The 16,916-nt window shown below is 36.9% G+C and overlaps 2 protein-coding genes across 3 annotated transcripts; one reads left to right on the top strand and one right to left on the bottom strand.

Annotated features, from left to right (window-relative positions):
* The first annotated feature begins 4,025 nt into the window (after window positions 1-4,025).
* Window positions 4,026-8,301, top strand: LOC104100043 (mediator of RNA polymerase II transcription subunit 32). Of its 2 annotated transcripts, none has more exons than XM_009607202.4 (3): window positions 4,026-4,166; window positions 4,926-5,413; window positions 7,945-8,301. In XM_009607202.4, the coding sequence occupies exon 2, from the start codon at window positions 4,973-4,975 to the stop codon at window positions 5,411-5,413; it is 441 nt and encodes a 146-aa protein (XP_009605497.1). In that variant the 5' UTR covers window positions 4,026-4,166; window positions 4,926-4,972; the 3' UTR covers window positions 7,945-8,301. The 2 variants fall into 2 exon arrangements, with proteins under 2 accessions (XP_009605497.1, XP_018627580.1); XM_018772064.3 differs by lacking the exon at window positions 4,026-4,166 and adding an exon at window positions 4,190-4,376.
* Window positions 8,302-9,399: 1,098 nt separating this feature from the next.
* LOC104100042 (uncharacterized) lies at window positions 9,400-16,198 on the bottom strand. The gene is made up of 6 exons (XM_009607201.4): window positions 16,048-16,198; window positions 14,577-14,848; window positions 13,841-14,492; window positions 13,517-13,716; window positions 12,352-12,596; window positions 9,400-11,498 (listed from the first exon to the last, which is right to left on the bottom strand). The coding sequence occupies exons 2-6, from the start codon at window positions 14,846-14,848 to the stop codon at window positions 10,180-10,182; spliced, it is 2,688 nt and encodes an 895-aa protein (XP_009605496.1). The 5' UTR covers window positions 16,048-16,198; the 3' UTR covers window positions 9,400-10,179.
* Between the last annotated feature and the right edge of the window lie 718 nt (window positions 16,199-16,916).

Below are 16,916 nucleotides of genomic sequence, written 5' to 3'. Positions count from 1 at the left end.
AATAGAAAAAGCAAGAAGGGACAAATTTTGGCATATGAGGCTGGGACACCCTTCATTGTCAACTATGAAGAACATAGTAGAGCTTCAAGACAACATTAGTAATAGAGTACAAAATAAATGCCATATATGTCCTTTGGCAAAGCAAACTAGGCTACCGTTTCCACTTAGTTCTTCTAGAGCTGAAGCTCCTTTCAATCTTGTATATATGGACCTTTGGGGACCCTATAAAGTTCCTACATTTGATAGAAAGCATTATTTACTTACTATTGTGGATGATCATACTAGATACACATGGATTTATCTGTTGTAGTTGAAGTCTGAGGTAATTATAGTGTTAAAACAGTTTGTGACAATGATTAAAAATTAGTTTAACACTATGAGCAAGATATTGAGGTCAGATAATGGAACGGAGTTTTTAAACTCACAATGTACAGAATTATTCACTAAACTTGGGATTATTCATCAAAGCAATTGTCCCTACACTCCACCGCAAAATGGCATAGTAGAAAGGAAGCATAGACACATCTTTGATACTGCTAGAGCCTTAAGGTTTCAAGCATCCATTCCTCTAAGATATTGGGGCATATGTATGAAGGTAGCAGTGTACTTGATAAACAGATTTCCCTCCACTATTGTGTCAGGAAGCACACCATATGAGTTGTTATATCACATAAAGGCCAAGCTAAGTCACCTTAGGATTTTAGGTTGTCTCTGCTATGCAACTAACTTGGTCAAGTGACATAAGATTGCACAAAGGACCAAACCTGCAGTGCTACTTGGCTTTTCAGAGACACAGAAATGTTACCGTTTGCTAGACTTAGCTTCTAGGCTTTTCTTTGTCAGTAGGTGTGTGATTTTTTAGAGAAACAGATTTTCCATTAAGATCATAGACTTTGTTAGGTTATACAATTCCTCCTGATACTATTTTCCCAAATGCCATCTTGCTCCATCATTTGCAGGATGTAACAGCTACGCCAGACATGGCTAGTCCATCAGAGGTGAGAGAAGAGGAGGTTGGTCAGGACAATATAGTTCCTAATTCATAATGCCAAGATAATGAGATCCCCGAGGCAGACAATTCAATTCTGGAAGACACCTCTAGAGCAAATGACACTCCAACTACTACTAGTGCTGAGGAGAATGATAACATTCCATTTGTTGCTGCTCTTATTGCAGATGACATTACATCTGCCCCTACTATTGTGCCTACTAAAACAAAAGCAAAAACAAAATCAATCAGACAAGGCAAATAACCTATATGGAGGAAGGATTATGTCACTAAAACCAAGCCTAAGTCACATTGCAGCTTGTATCCTCTATCAGATTACTTGTCCTATGCAGGTACCTATGTCAAATATCAGAGTTATCTTGTAGATTTATCTTCCTTGGTTGAACCACAGAGCTTCAGCGGGGCTGGTAAAGACCTCAGGTGGATTAAGGCAATAAAATAAGAAATTACAGCACTTGAAGAAAGCAAGACTTGGGAGATAGTTGACTTGTCTAAAAGGAAGAACATTGTGGGATCATAATTGGTGTACAAGATCAAATTTCTGGCAGATGGGGAAGTAGAGAGGTTCAAGAAAAGATTAGCAACATCAAAAGGATGTGATTTATTCCAAATGGATGTTTATAATATATTTTTGTAAGGTGTCTATGTGAGGAGGTATACATGGAGATACCATAAGGCTTTAGAAGTCAGGGGGAGAAGATGGCGTATAGATTGCTCAATTCCTTGTATGGACTCAAGCAATCATCTAGGCGGTGGAACATTAAGTTAATTGAAGCCTTGATTGGTGCATGTTTCACTCAATGTAATCATGACTACTCTTTGTTCACCATGAGAAAGGGTGAGGATGTGGTGATTATTTTTGTATATGTAGATGATCTACTTATAACAAGAAGTAGAAATGAACTTGTGAGTGTCGCTAAAAGCATACTGCATGACAAGTTCAAAATAAAATACCTAGGGGAGCTTAAGTACTTCCTGAGCATAGAAGTCCTAAGATCACAACAATGCATTTTATTGAATCAAAGGAAATATGTACTTGAGTTGATTTCAGTAATGAGACTCGGTGGAGCAAAGCCTTCTGCCACACCACTGGAGACAAACTACAACTTGACTACTATGGAATATGATAAGGTAGTGGGAACAACAAAAGACTTGCCTTTGCAGGATGTTTGTGCTAATCAGAGATTGTTAGGGAAGCTGCTATATATGACTATCACCAGACCTAATACTAGCTACACAGTGCAGACACTAAGTCAATTCATGCAAATGCCTATACAATTACATTGGGAAGCTGCAATCAGAGTGGTTAAGTATCTTAAGAATGCACCTGGTCTAGGTGTGTTTATGAAGGCAGAACCAACACAACATCTTACTTGTTGGTGTAATTCTGACTAGGTTGCTTGTCCTAACACTAGAAGGTCTATAACTGGATACATTATTAAGTTTGGTGAATCCTTGGTGTCTTGGAAGTCCAAGAAGCAACAAATTATCTCCAGAAGCTCAGTAGAGGCAGAATATCGAAGCATGACATCTATTGTAGCTGAAGTAACATGGTTACTTGGTCTATTTCAGGAGTTGAGAGTTAAAATTACATAGCCCGTCATGGTTTATAGTGACAGCAAGGCCGCTATGCAGATTGCCGCAAATCCAATCTTTCATGAACGTACTAAACATATCGAAATTGATTGCCACTTTATTAGAGATAAAGTCAAGGAAGGGGTCATACGCACAGATTTCATTGAAACTAAAGATCAGTAGGCAGATTTATTGACAAAGGGACTCAGCAAGGTACAACACTTCCATTTGATGGGCAAGCTGGGAGTACTCAATATTTTGCACCCTCCAGCTTGAGGAGCTTGAGGGGGAGTATTGACATATAACATAAGGACATGTGGCAACATTTGTATAGACCAATTAGTTAGTTAGTTAAATGCAGTTAGTTAGTTGGCTAGAATAGTAACATTATGTCCAGCTGTATCTTAGCTGTCAATAGTCGGTTAGTGATGCTGTTAGTGAGTTAATTTGTATATATAGGTGTTCACACTCAGATAATGAAGTTAGTTATCATTTTTCCAATGCAGTCTCTTCTCTCTTCTCTCTCATCGTACTAGTTAACTCCATTAGAGAAGCTTCAAGCTCCATTAGTTAAGGTCGTATTTTAGCATTTTCTCGCACTCGTACTTTATGAGAGCTTAGTACATCAAATTTCTTTTATGTTGAAAAGAGGGAGTAGTAGATGCAATATTGAAGATGATAACAAAAAATGCAAGGAGGTCTTTGTTTATAAGGGAGTTATAATTTCACAAAATATAGAAATATCATTTATCTTCCATTTGTAACCAAACTACATTAAAATCCTACAAAGCAACAAACTTACCTATGGTGCATGAATTAATTTCTTTCCTCCTTATTCAATCTAGCTCCCGTCATGGACAAAGCTAGAGTGTCGGGAATGAGTTTAGTCAAACTCAATGGATTTAGCTTAAACCTTTGTATTTACCTTAAAAAATTCGTTGAATATTTATAAATTATTAACTTAATACCCAGTAACTTAAAAGAATTAGAATTCCGAAGCCATAAACTTGATATTCTGACTCCACCTCTAGCTCCGGCTAATCACTGCCTCTTGTAGATTTCCTATCAGAGGTGTCAAATGGAGGGGATGACAAAATTTGAAGATACTAAAATAAACTGAATCGATAAATAAGTAAGTTATGATGATATGTGTCCAGCTCAATACGTCCAAATTTCGTAGGCTAAATTTACCAGTTTATGTCTTGTTCAATATTTTAACCTTCATACTCACTTTTTAAACACGTCACACTTTACAACAATCCTCCGAAAGAAAGAGAAAACGAGAAAAAAGAAGAAAATTTGAAGAAGCAAACAAGAGTAATTGATTTCTTGAATTTGGGTGAGAAAATTCTTTAATTACCCAAAAAAAGAGTATTTGAAACTTAAAGGAAGCTTTCTGTTGCATATGAAAACTATTGGGGTGCAATACGTAATTATTTCCAATTGGGAAGAGTGAAATAGACGAAGCAGGAAAAACCGCACAAAGGAAAAAAAGAAGAAGAGGAGAAACACACAAATAGCGCAACGTACAAGAAGGTTGAAGCCCAGCAACGGCAACAGCCTTTTCTTCTTCTTCAGTCAAGTAAGCTGAAAACCCTTCTCTCTGCTTTCTTCTTTTCATTTTCTTAGTGATCCTATGAAGTTTTTTCACTTAGAAAATTTGTCCCCTTTTTATTCAGTTTTTATTAACTTTTCAAAGAATTTTTTTGTATTGCATCAAATTCGTTTCAATTATTGAATTTGAGTCAAACCCTTTGAAGCATATATGCTTGTTGTCTCAATTAGTAAAAGGGTACTAACTAAATGTCTCATTTTTATACTTTCCAAATTTGTCTTATTGAACTGTATATTATGCATTAATTGGTACATTCAATATTTCACTATTTTGAACACTCATTTTATTTGTGTTGTACAAAATGGTAGATTGCAGTTTAGTTTGATAGCTTAGTTGTATTACATATACAGTGTTTTGTATTATTTTTTCATATTTTTTATGATTCGCCGTATACATGTGCGGAGCGGATGTAGATAACAGGCTACGGGCTCAACTGCAATCAGTAACTTTAATACGTAGCTTAGATAAAGATGTAAAAGATTTCCAAAATTTCAATAAATATTTTATTTTGAATTCATAATTTTAAATGTGCAGTAGATTCAGTGGTAAAAACATAAATATTGAACCCATCAAATTAAAATCCTGGATCCGCCTTTGTATATGTGATTTCCATAGCGTTACCATATCCATTTGCACTAAAGCATTGGCAACTATTTAAGGGGTTCAAAAAGTTTCAATTTTTAATGATGGTTATGCTAATTTTTTCCTTTCCTTTTGTTATTGTAGATCTTTATAGAGTTTTACTGATCAATTAGTGCTTCAAGGGGCTTTTGATGGATAGTATTGTAGATGCACTGAACAATGCATATCAAGATTTTGTTGCAGCAGCTGCCGCTGCACTTGAATCAAAGGAGAGTTCAAATGGTCAGAAAACAGTAGCAACTGATGCTGCATTAGAAAACTTTAAGCAACGATGGGAGTTGTTCAGGGTTGCTTGTGATCAGGCAGAGGAGTTTGTTGAGTCAGTTAAACAAAGAATAGGTTCCGAGTGTCTTGTGGATGAGGCTACGGGCTCTGTTTCAGGGAAGCCTGGGCAGTCATCAGCAACAAGTGGCCTTCAACCCATTAGTGCTGTTAGATTGGAGCAGATGAGTAAAGCTGTCAGATGGCTAGTGATAGAATTGCAACATGGTTCTGGAGCGAGTAGTGCTTCTACACACCCCAACCCTTCTGCTCCTTTTGATGCTAGATTTACTGAAGATGCCACTCAATAGGTATACTGAAATTTTGCTGATACTTTTTCCTCTTTGTTGTCGTTGACTATCTTAAATAATCTGGGAACAAATTTTGTATTGTTTAATGAACTATAAGTAAATAGGCTTTGTTTCCTGGACTCGATGAAGCAATTAAGTTCTGGAATGGTTCCTTGAAGAATCTGACTCCTATGTAAGAGCTGCTGTCACATTTTACTCATAAGTGCATATAATTCCGCGTGTACTTTTATCTATCACAGCTTCATAGTAACAATTTGCTTCAGCAGTTTCTATGTCCGATTCACTCATGTTTTCTTCTTCTTTTAGTGTCTGGTTTGCTTGTTCATTAATGATTGAGGAGTTCTTTTCTCCTCCCTTTCAACAAGCAAGACTAAAGACCTGTCTTGCTTTTAAAATGCTTCATATTAAAAGATGCTTCATATTGTATATTTGTTTCGCAAAAGAACATGGTCGTATACTCCTATATTTAGGGTAGTATGTGTTCCCATCTTATGGGGTGTCTGACAAGAAAGGAAATTAAGGGAAGGAAGTTGATCCGTCAAGTTATAAAATGTGGGAGGGTACATAGGCTGAACTTTTCGTTAATGTGTTACTCGTGATGAAAAGGAACAAAGTGTAAACAAGAAATAGGCATGATCGTCTTTTCCCTTGCATTTTCCTTGATGCCACACATGACACGGCCACACGCATGCGTGCACGCACACACACATATATATCATGTAATATATACAAATCTACAGCCGCAGCATGTTGAATTTATTTTAACTAGTCAGTTGTGATGGTGGGAAATTACTTTACTTGGGCGTGCCATTCAACCTTGAAATACAATAGAGAGATACAAAATCGCCTATTTTAATTAAGAGACATCAAAATATGTAAAGTTCTTCCCTTTAGAGGACAATAAATGCAAAGTAACTTCCTTAAAAAGGAGATAAATCAACTTCTTTCAGATGCCTACCTTGAGCTTCTCATTTTTTGAAATTGCTCCATTGTGTTACGACCTTATAGAAAAGAGGGTTGATAACATAAGCGAAGAAAGTGAAGAAAATTAAATCTTAAATTATTGAATAACAAGAGCTAGAATTACGTCTTAACATATTGATATTTAGAAGTTTGGTGTAGTTAGTTGGCGCTGCTTGTGTAAAAGCATGGGGAGTATGCAGACTACGTTTTGCAACATTGTGATTGCCTCTAGGTTATGGTCCTTGATAAATCAATACTCGACATTCAATGGCTGCTCCATTGCATGGTGGCGGAGATGACATCTCCTGTTATATTTTTTGTTGTTGTTGAGGGAAAGAAATAGGATAACTTTGAAGGGGTCGCGAGTTTGTGGTCGAGAGTCGAATGGAATACCTATTTATGTCGATAGTTGGCTAAGATTTTAAGGGAGGCAAGTATGCACTCACAACAGAATTCTGGAAAGATAGAGACCAACTTGGTATAGTATTAATGATTTTTTTTATTTATCTAATTTTCGTATCTGACGATGACATCTTATCAGTCTTAACTAGCCAAACTTCCTGATTGCAATGTCTAGTTTTTCTTCTTGTAAAGAATATGAATTTATATCGCTTGTGGAAGTGGCTAAGGGTATTGGGGCTTCATTTACTTTATTAATTGATAAACAAAAGTTCTACTTGTCAAAAACGTTAATAAACAAAAGTTTTAGAGTTCCTCTAAAGTAGCTAGCTAGTGCGATTAATCCCTTAATGGTACCTACATGTTTCTTCACTCCCCCTTGGCATGAGACCTCTTTTTCTTTAATTTTAAATTATCATTGTTTGAAATTTTGCTTGTTTTATTTGGGACTGGCCCCGCAGACGGTACTAGTATTATACCACTTATTGTATTTGGTACCAATATTATACTATTTACTCCTTCAAATCCATTCTACGTGACGCTCTTTCCTTTTTGGTCTATTCTAAAAAAGATTCATCCTTGCGGTAACATACTAGCATGACTTAGAGGAAAACATACTTGGTTAAGAAAATTAAAATTTTATGGATTGGAGAGGACAAATATTGATGATAATACTCTGAGCAAGCTTTTTCAATTCAAAATCACTTCTCGTTACTACCTGAAACCTTGCGACATTGTAATGATAATTGTTCATGCATCATTAATCCTTGAGGGGAATGTGCAGCAAGAGTGCAACAGCAGGCACTTAAAATAATTGGACTTATTTTCTTATATTTGGAAATATGTTAGTTAACTGGAGCCCGCACATAGCGGGAGCTTAGTGCACCGGGCTGCCCGTTTTTTAGTTAACTGGTCTTGTATCAGCTCCTGGTTGGGAGAAAAGTAATAGAAGCTAACAAAATCTCTTAGTAAGTTATCTTCCATCAAAACATATTACTGTGAGTAACCACAAGTTTTTGCAGCAATTATATACTATGTTCACATTGTTTAAACTAAGTTTGTCCTCACATTTCAGATAGACAAATGAAACTAGAATAAGCATGATTGCTTTGTATTCTATGCTTGTCCTTAAAAAGCAAAGAGCAATGATTAACTCTGACTGTTTTCAGGTGACTGGCAAAGACTGGTAAACAGGCAGAGACAAACAAACAGATCAGCTATGCCTCAGTAAGCCGCTAAAGTTGTACGTTGGTTGTATCAAATCATGTTGTAACGCTGTAGAACTGCTCCGATATTTATTTCTATTGCAGCAGGAGCCACCCCACTGTTAGGTGTTATTCAGATTTCAAAACCACGTGCCCGTATGTGTGTGTGTGTGCATACAAAATGTACACAGGCTATATTCATGTGCCTGCTATATATTACAGTTACACTTTTGAAGTTTGTTTGTACTTACAAAAGTGGTATGTCATATTGTCGTTGAAAAAGGCTCCAATGTGTTGTTTGTTATAGGTGTTCTTGATTTATATATTCTTGAATGATGATACCATAGAGGTATAATTGCCTTTCCTAAAGAAATATATCTTAGGCATTGCAAAGTGTCTTGCTTTGTAAAAGTGTTAACCCTGATGAACTCAGTCAGTAGGATTTGAAGACCCTGGAATTGCTGCAGCAGAATCTTATGATGTTTTGAGTGTAATAAGACGCTTTAGCTTACAACTAAGTCTCAATTTCAAGCAATTTTAGCTTACATGTAAGTCTCAATTCCAAGCAAGTTCAGGTTGACTATATGAATCTTCACTGTCCATCTCGCCCTATTTAAGTTTGTTTCAGTCTAATACAATTGGACCTCTCTATAACAACATCCCTAAGCATCCCTATATAACAACATTTCACTATAAAAGTCAAGTTTTTCTGGAACCTATTTTCATGTTATGTTATAATATATATTCTATATAACAGCACTTCACTATAACATCCAAAAATATTCGGAACAAATGAAATTGTTATAGAGACTGTATTAATAGAACACTTTAGCTTGGTGTGACAAAAGCTTGGCGCCACAAGAGTTCTTCGGCAGGACATTATTTAGTCACGTTGATATTATGTTGTAGCGTAATCTTGAAAATAGCAGTTCTCACTGCACTGGTTAATACAATGGATTGTTTTTCCAAGTCAATACAGTGGATTGTTTCTAGCAGGTAAATACCATTTACTCTCAGTTGTTTTCCACTTCCTTGCTTGCATAGCAGCTAATTGGAGGGACAACACAGAAAATTGAGAACCAAAAAGGCAGACAGATTTCTTTAATACAACGTGATAATGGGGGAAGTACTTCAAAATTATCGTCTTAACAGTAAAATTATATTAGTAATGAGTGCGTTTTAATTCCAATTATGAAATGGAAATTAGCACTTGGCAACGTTTTCTTTCTAATAATGAAGCAAATTATTGTAATAAATTTACAGATCTTATGATGTAAAAAGTTTCGAAAGTTGAGGGTCAGAAGAAGGGAAGAATAAATCATCACAAAAACTTCCTGTACACATAGCAATTAAGCATGAACTCCATCTAGATGACTAGCAGAGACCAACGCCATAAAGCTATATGTATCAGAGCAAATCAACGATAATACACATTCTTTTCATTGATTTTAGGACCACACCCAAGAATAGAGGTGTTTGAGGCAATCAACAGCGCTTAAGAGCAACTTCTGAGATAAGATGCATGCGAATATACAGGGACACTCAAGATACAAAATTATTTCTGAGAGTTAGTTTCTTTCATATGGATATACAGAGGAGTGAAGAACACTGGGAGTTGCTTCAAGTATCTAGGAACCATGAACAGTAGAAGCACTACATATTCATAAATATCCTATAAGCGAGTCATGCATAGCCTGCCCCAGAAGAACTTTTTGTGATATCCTTGTCACTTTTGGAAGTTATATGCCTCTTTTCACTTCATCTGTGAAATCTCAATCTACAGATCAATCGATTGTGATCTAAGAAGCAAGGGTCGTAATTAGAAGATGTTCAATTGGTTCCAAGCTCCACAAGAGGTTGCTACATTGGTGGAGAGTCTCCCTTGACAGAATGTGGACAAAAATCTGTCACATTGTCAGCTGCCCTAATGTTCTTGAGAAGATAAAACAGCTCAGTAGTTATATCTTCTTCTAGTAGGTGGATTCCGGTGGCAAAATTCAGGTTATTGTTCTTGCTTACATCGTCATCGTCAAAACGCTTTCTTCCCATTTTATTCAATTCATTCGGAAGCTTTAGTTCTTCAACCAACTCTTGATCAACAAACTTTGATGTCGGGGGCGCTGGGGGTGGGGTGGGTGGGAGCACGCAGAGCCCCAGGACCAACATTTAACATCTGTCTTTAAGCGGTTAGGACACTCGTTATACCAGCATTTCATCAATGGAATCTATTCTCATATGCTTTTCAACTTCAGAGGCTTCAGCCATATTGATCAGAGAGGATTGTACTGGCTTGGTTGTGGATGAAATTGCATTATCAATTCTGTTGTCAACATTCTGTAATCTAGGACTAACTTCTGGCTCTATAGAGTTGCAGCATAGGTCATTCTGCTGGTTCTTCAAGCATTGATCTAGAGACTTCTCAGCTGGAGCTACATAGAGAGGCTGTGGTTGCTCATCCACCATGGTTGCACAATCAGCTTTGTTCAAGACATCATCTTCAAAACTGTTTGAATTTGCAAATGATGTGTCTGTAGAAGGAAGATTCTTCGTCGTCTCCAGCTCCTCACCAATCATGACACCTCCATTCTCAGCAAACACATCAGCTGATGTGACCTCATCAAGGGAAAACAATTGAGTCGCACAAGCGGAGATGGATAATGGGCTAGTTTCCATCGCAACAGGAGAATTTTCCACAGAAGGTACTATGTCTGCACAAGTGCCGTTTTCAGTACATACCCGATCAATCTGGCCACCACTCAAATTATCAGTGGCAGAACTCGAATGCTGGAGCTCAGTCAGACCACCTACCACATAGGGTAATGTGTCTGTTCTATTGCTCGCATTCACCACTTCTGTGTAGTGACCAGGTGTGGCAGCAGTCAGCTGAAGTCCTTGTCGCTTGGACTGGCCACTTCCAGGACCAAGTTGAGCATTCAACTGCGTCTGCACCCAGACTGCTAGAGATAGTGCATGATCACGAATCAAAGAATCATAAGGTGGGCAGTGTAACATATCAACCAAAGCCTGCATATATTGGAACATACTGGTCGATGGAGTAATAGACCCTTTGTCACGAAGATATTTAATGCTTTTGAGAGTATGTTCACATAAGTTTCCCATTTTTGCCCAATTACAATCACAAATTGCATACTCTGAAGCTGGACTCCGAACAACATGCAGTTGATGCCGATCTTCCTGATCAACTACGTTTGAATAGTCACCCTCAACTAACACATCAGAATCTGGAATCTGCAAAGATTTCTGCCAAGCTGTTAAGCCACTCATCCATTCATTCTTCCAGTAACGTGCAAACTCATCCTTTCCTGAGTACTCATCAAGCCAGAAGTAAGAATGCACTGTGGTATCTAGCTTATCTACAAGCCAATCAGCACGTTCATATACACTTATTTCCTTCTCATTCAATAATCTAAGCTTCAATTGGTTGTGATAATACTCCATCGCCGAGCATGTCTCCTGGCTGGCAAGAGGAAGAGTTCTCAATGCACTAGTCCAGAGCCCTGGGTAGACAAAATCCGTCAGCAAATAAAGCCCCAAAGAAGAACCAACTAATTTTCAAACAGGAGTCTAAGAGAATTATTTCAAGCACTCTTGAAGAATAATGCGTTTTAGCAGAATATCACTAAGCTAGCACTTCTTTTTGTAAGGTGAGGATTCTCAAACGTGAAAGATTGCATGTATATCCACTATGAAGGAGTTGCTCAACCTATACATAATTTAGAATTTAAATGCTTAACAGCTGTTAGCTATCTGGGGTAAACTGAAAGATCATTCTGTGGTTGAAGATTTGATAAGAGCTTTTGGACTCTATTCAGACTTAAAGACTTTTTTTTCTTAAAGAGACTTAGACTGTTATTGTATATACTTCTGTACATCAGTACTTCCTTGGTGCTTTTCTTTTTAGTAATGATATATTTCTGATCTGGAGACAGACACGCTACCATTGCGCCACGGATCCTAGCTAAATTAGTAATAATATCTTTACTTTATTCATCAAAAAGAAATATCCACTATAGACATAGACAAAAATATGCAACTACTTATTGGAACATGTGCATAAGGTATCCATCATAGGAAAACATCATGCAGTATATTGATAGGATTCAGAATTTAAATATTGACAACTTTTGAGATACTATTGTTTCTCGTAGAAGTGTGTGAAACGTCTAGGATATTCCCAAACAACTGTTACACAATGTGGACAATGGGAGCATTAGTTTAAATTCAGGTTAGTCATGGATCTGAATCAGATTAGCAGCGTGTCAAATGAGTTGAGCAAAAAACCTGTTTCATAGATAAACAATTTTTTTTGTAGTGACACAGGAATCTGATTTACTGAATAGTATGCCTAACCTAGTCTCGGGTACCATGTGGCCTTGAAATAGTCCAAAAAGTCTGCAGCATCCACGAAATCTTCCATAAATTCTTCAAACAAAACAGCAATTCCATCCCCCCTGCAGATGCGATGCACTGCCTGGCCTAGCCTCTTTGCAATTGCAGCACAGGTCTCCATTTCTGAGCATTTCTTAATCAAGTTCTTATGCCATGCATGACGAACCCGCCAAAAGCATATCAATACAGAGCACTGAAACACTTCCCTGAGTGACAAGCAAGAAAGTACACAATTCATGCAAGAAAATATCAAGATAAAGAAGTGGATGACCAGGAGCCACAATCTTAAACTGCGCAATCTAGTACCCAAAAATAATTGGCAGAACCACAATTCATGAGTGACTGAGAAAATACATAAAGAAAAACTAAGAGAAATGCCTAACATTCAGCTTAACCTTCCACATACTGAGTGAGCAAAGTATGCCTTAATAGTTTCATCATTCATTTAAAATTTGATATACTCTTCAACTTTTGGTGGATGAACAAGACTATTTAGATGTAGAAGCAGGGACCAGATAAAGTGCTGATCGTTTTCAAATTCACATCTGTCAATAAAAAACTTCATGGTTAGTTGTGCATCAGACACTGGTTTATTCTATTCTTCATTAGTTCAAACCATTCAAACCGAACCAACAGAGCAACATTGAAATTTCCAGCCTATTTTACGCATTCATTTGCTAATATCCCAATCAACAAGTCTACAACAACAATTACGCCTCAATCACAAATAAGTTAGAGTCGGCTAATGAATCCTCACTGACCATGTTCCTCAATTAAATTCATCTCAGGCCAACATTATAAAAAATCCAAAAGAAAAAGTACCAGAAGTTCTCTATATTTCTTACTAGCATAAGAATTTCATAGGGCTAAAGACTCCAAGAAAGCGTGACCAAATTATAAAGTAAACATATTTAACATGACTAAAATGTATTCCCAACTAATTGATATCGCCTGTATAAATCTTTTTCTTCTATTGTGCCCTATTAAAGTAATAGCCTCTCTCTGAGCCCAAAAGATAGATGGAACTGGTGCAACTCTAGTTTGCCATGCTAAAGAGGAAAACTCCACATCCATTAGGAAAAAAAATGTAAACTACTATTGCGGGACCAAAAAGATAGTCACCAACCTGATTGCAGGGACGTCAGCTGAAGGATCATCCACAATGAATCCAGCCAACTTCCACTTAGGATCTTTCATATGAACTCTGTTATATAGGGCCCTCATCCACCTAAGTGTATCTCCACGTGCAAATCTAGGTGCTATTATCCACGCCACCGGTATAGCCTTGTTGTCTGAGTTGAACACAACAAGACTGTGAATAGGATACTGGATGAATTTGCATAAAAGACAAAGTAAGCTTTCAAGTATTCGGTCTTTCTAGAAATTTGGTGTCCATATAAGCAAAAATACCATTAGTTTAATTTTTTTGTTCAAAAGAAACATAAAATACCTTTAGTTTATTAGTTCCAAACTTTGAATCAGAGGCTAGAAGGCCATGGTTTCCAAACCGAATCAGCTGTTGCAGTTGCCATTCTGTTTGAATGCCCAAGACAAACGGATCGGAATCAGAGAAATTCTCATAAAAGAACACATGATTCTGGTGACTTTCAACCCACATGCTAATGCTGACTGCATCATCTGAGTCAAGTTCATAAGTAGAGCGCCTTATGCTCCTCTCTTGTCTCCGAACATACCTGTGAGTTAAAAGGTCATCTCGGTTGCATGGACCTCCTTGTCTCTCCACTGATTCATTGTGCCTCTGCATGATTGTTTCCACAGACACTCCAACATAGAGCAGAGACAAAACTCGGAGGCGAAGATCCTCTGAGATGTATGGAGCATACATGGCACGTGTTCCAGCAGCCTTTTTGTCCTGTGGGCCATGGCATGGTAATCCGTTCTTATCTACGTGCTTATCTTGGTTATATATGATAAGTGCTACAGATGGTTCAGCAATTAAGCGTTTGACAATAAAATGGCAGGTGCACCCCCTCTTTGTATTAGGTCGACCAGCAGGTTTTTTCTTAGGGACGTACGTGGTTCTACTTGGTCGGACAATTCCACCCTTTCTATGATCATCAGGACCAAAGGAGCACCAGTACCTAGAGAATCATAAGGTTATTTCTGTAAAATGCATTGTCATAGTAGCAATTGAAACAAGCTAAAGAGCTAAAAGTACAGCTTACAGAATATATTCAAGGATGCCATCAACTTTAGGCTTGTAAGTTATCTCTGCAGGCCGACGTCTCCGAGCTTCAACATGGAATCTTGTTGGACATTCTCTATTAGCAGATTCACCTCTAACAAAGTCATCTACTCTAGCAAACGGAATGAGAGCAACTCTGTCTATGTTATCGCGCCAGCCTTCTACCTTAGACCACACAAGTTCAGCAGAAGAAAACTCTAAAGTCGGGGGGTTCTGAACAGGAAGGGAAAGAATTTGATCCCATCTAGCCATCTGTTACATAAGGGAAATAATAAGATAAGTAGCGTATATTACACTTCTGAAAACAAAATGAGTTGGATTGCAAACGTTCAATAATCAGATTTGATTATTCTTCCTTATGGCATTTAGTGTTTCAAAAGGTGGGGACGTGACGCAGGTGTTAAACCTAGGGGTGCCCATGAAATTTAATTTAATAATATAAACATAAATCTAAAATTAGTTGGGGTCGGCTGTATAAATCTTTTGGGTCGATCCTAACTAGTTTGAACATTTTAAAACGTTGCAATGAAGTGTAAGAAAATCCACGCAAGCATCTAAAAATACCAACAAAAGTATAAAAATATCATGGCATAGCAACCATTAACAACATCATAGCAATCCAAACAATATAAAGAAACATCATAACTTGTAAAGATGTATCATAAGACAACACAGTGCAATAATGGCATCAGACAGTCAATAACGGACATACCGAACTGTCCCAAGGAAAAAGCAAAAGAAAGAAAAACAATGAATAAACAACAAAAGCATACATCTTAATGGAAAAGCTAAAATAAGGGTTTGCTGATGAATAAAATATCAATTTAAGAAATGTAACATAAATCATTTTTCAAAGAGTACTCCATGCATTCCAATTTATGAGAAACTATGTTCTTATTAGTTCAATTTATAAGAAACTCTTGAGACATCTCGAGATGTTTGGCACGACTCCATTATTATACAACTTTCACAAGTTTAAGAATTCAAATTCATTAAATAATTCATAATTTAAATCTTGATGTGAAATTTTATCTATCAAGTTAACTTTTCGATCATAATTGTAATATTTTCTTCCAATATGCAAATATAATTTATTTTACAAAAATCAAATACAACTAGAGCAGAAGTCTCTTAATTATTTAGGTGAAATTTAACATAATATCTAAGAGTGGAGACAGTCTCTTAACTAAAACAATCTTATATTTGTTGAAAAAATTCATTAGAACAACCAGTGCTCAGCGTGATTGAAAGCTTTCTGAAGCCACCTTCCAACTAGTGTACACAGTGCCACTTCGTTACAGCGGGTGGTATCTAAAATCATTTAAACATAAAAGTGTAATACGATATAACACACACACACACACACACAAAAAAAAAAAAAAAAAAAAAAAAACGGGTGCTAGAATCATTGTACCAAAATGGAACAGCTGGACATTTAGAAAAGCATATACCTATTGAGAACCTTCAAATGTTGTTGCTGAGTTGAGAGAACGTACGGCAGGCTGGCGAAAATTAAGTAACGGCGGAGGAAGGATAATTCCAGAGGAAAGAGAGTCGCAGGCGGCGGAGCTTGGTGGCGGCAAGCGGCTGACGTTTAGGTTGCAATTTTCTAGTTTTCGTAGAAGGATATATAATTCGACTGGAAATGAAATTTTTTAGATTAATTGACACTTTGATCCTTTCAAGTTTCGAGAATTGTTATTTGGTCCCTTTGGCTTAGAGATGGCAAAATGATTAAAAGAAAACAGTTATTCACTCGTATTATTCATTAAAAAATGGGTTGGATAATGAACTTTTTAAAAATTGGTCGAATATGGATATGGACCATATTATCTACGTAGAAAATAAATAACCAAGGGATAACTAATGTGTTTAACTTTTATATTTGTAAAACCTCAAATTGCAAATTGGGGTTTCTCAAGTATGGAAGACTAGGAATATTCCTAAAAGTGATCATATTCAAGAAGTCATGGATATCCATAGTATCCGTCCGGATAACCCGTTTTTATACGTATTAAATATGGGTTGGATCGGATAATTTATGCGTTTTTTGAATTACCCGTTTCAAGACCATGGATAATATGGATATCCATATTATCTGCCGGTTAACTCATTTTTTATCCGTATTAAATATATGTCAGGTTGGATAATTTATCTGTTTTTGCATTACCTGTTTCGTGACCATATCCGACTCGATCCGCCTGTTTGTCATCCCTACTTTGGCTCATGCACTAGTTATTGAGGATTGTTTATGGCGTGAAGAATAATGAATGAGTTGTTATACGGTAATTAAATTGTAGGTCGTGGCGGAACTAAATAG

This window comes from Nicotiana tomentosiformis, chromosome 8 (genome assembly GCF_000390325.3).
Source record: "Nicotiana tomentosiformis chromosome 8, ASM39032v3, whole genome shotgun sequence".
NCBI classification, from domain to species: domain Eukaryota; kingdom Viridiplantae; phylum Streptophyta; class Magnoliopsida; order Solanales; family Solanaceae; genus Nicotiana; species Nicotiana tomentosiformis.
Note: the sequence above shows the minus strand (reverse complement) of the source record. Positions and strands in the feature narration are given on the sequence as shown.

Bases quoted from the DNA above. Each gene is read 5' to 3' on its own strand.
- LOC104100042 (XM_009607201.4), bottom strand. From the start codon at position 14,848: ATGGCTAGATGGGATCAAATTCTTTCCCTTCCTGTTCAGAACCCCCCG. The intron at 14,493-14,576 runs GTAAGCTGTACT...ATGATTCTCTAG, and splicing joins GGCATCCTTGAATATATTCT to GTACTGGTGCTCCTTTGGTC. The intron at 13,717-13,840 runs GTATTTTATGTT...AAATTCATCCAG, and splicing joins TTGGAACTAATAAACTAAAG to TATCCTATTCACAGTCTTGT.
- LOC104100043 (XM_009607202.4), top strand. From the start codon at position 4,973: ATGGATAGTATTGTAGATGCACTGAACAATGCATATCAAGATTTTGTT.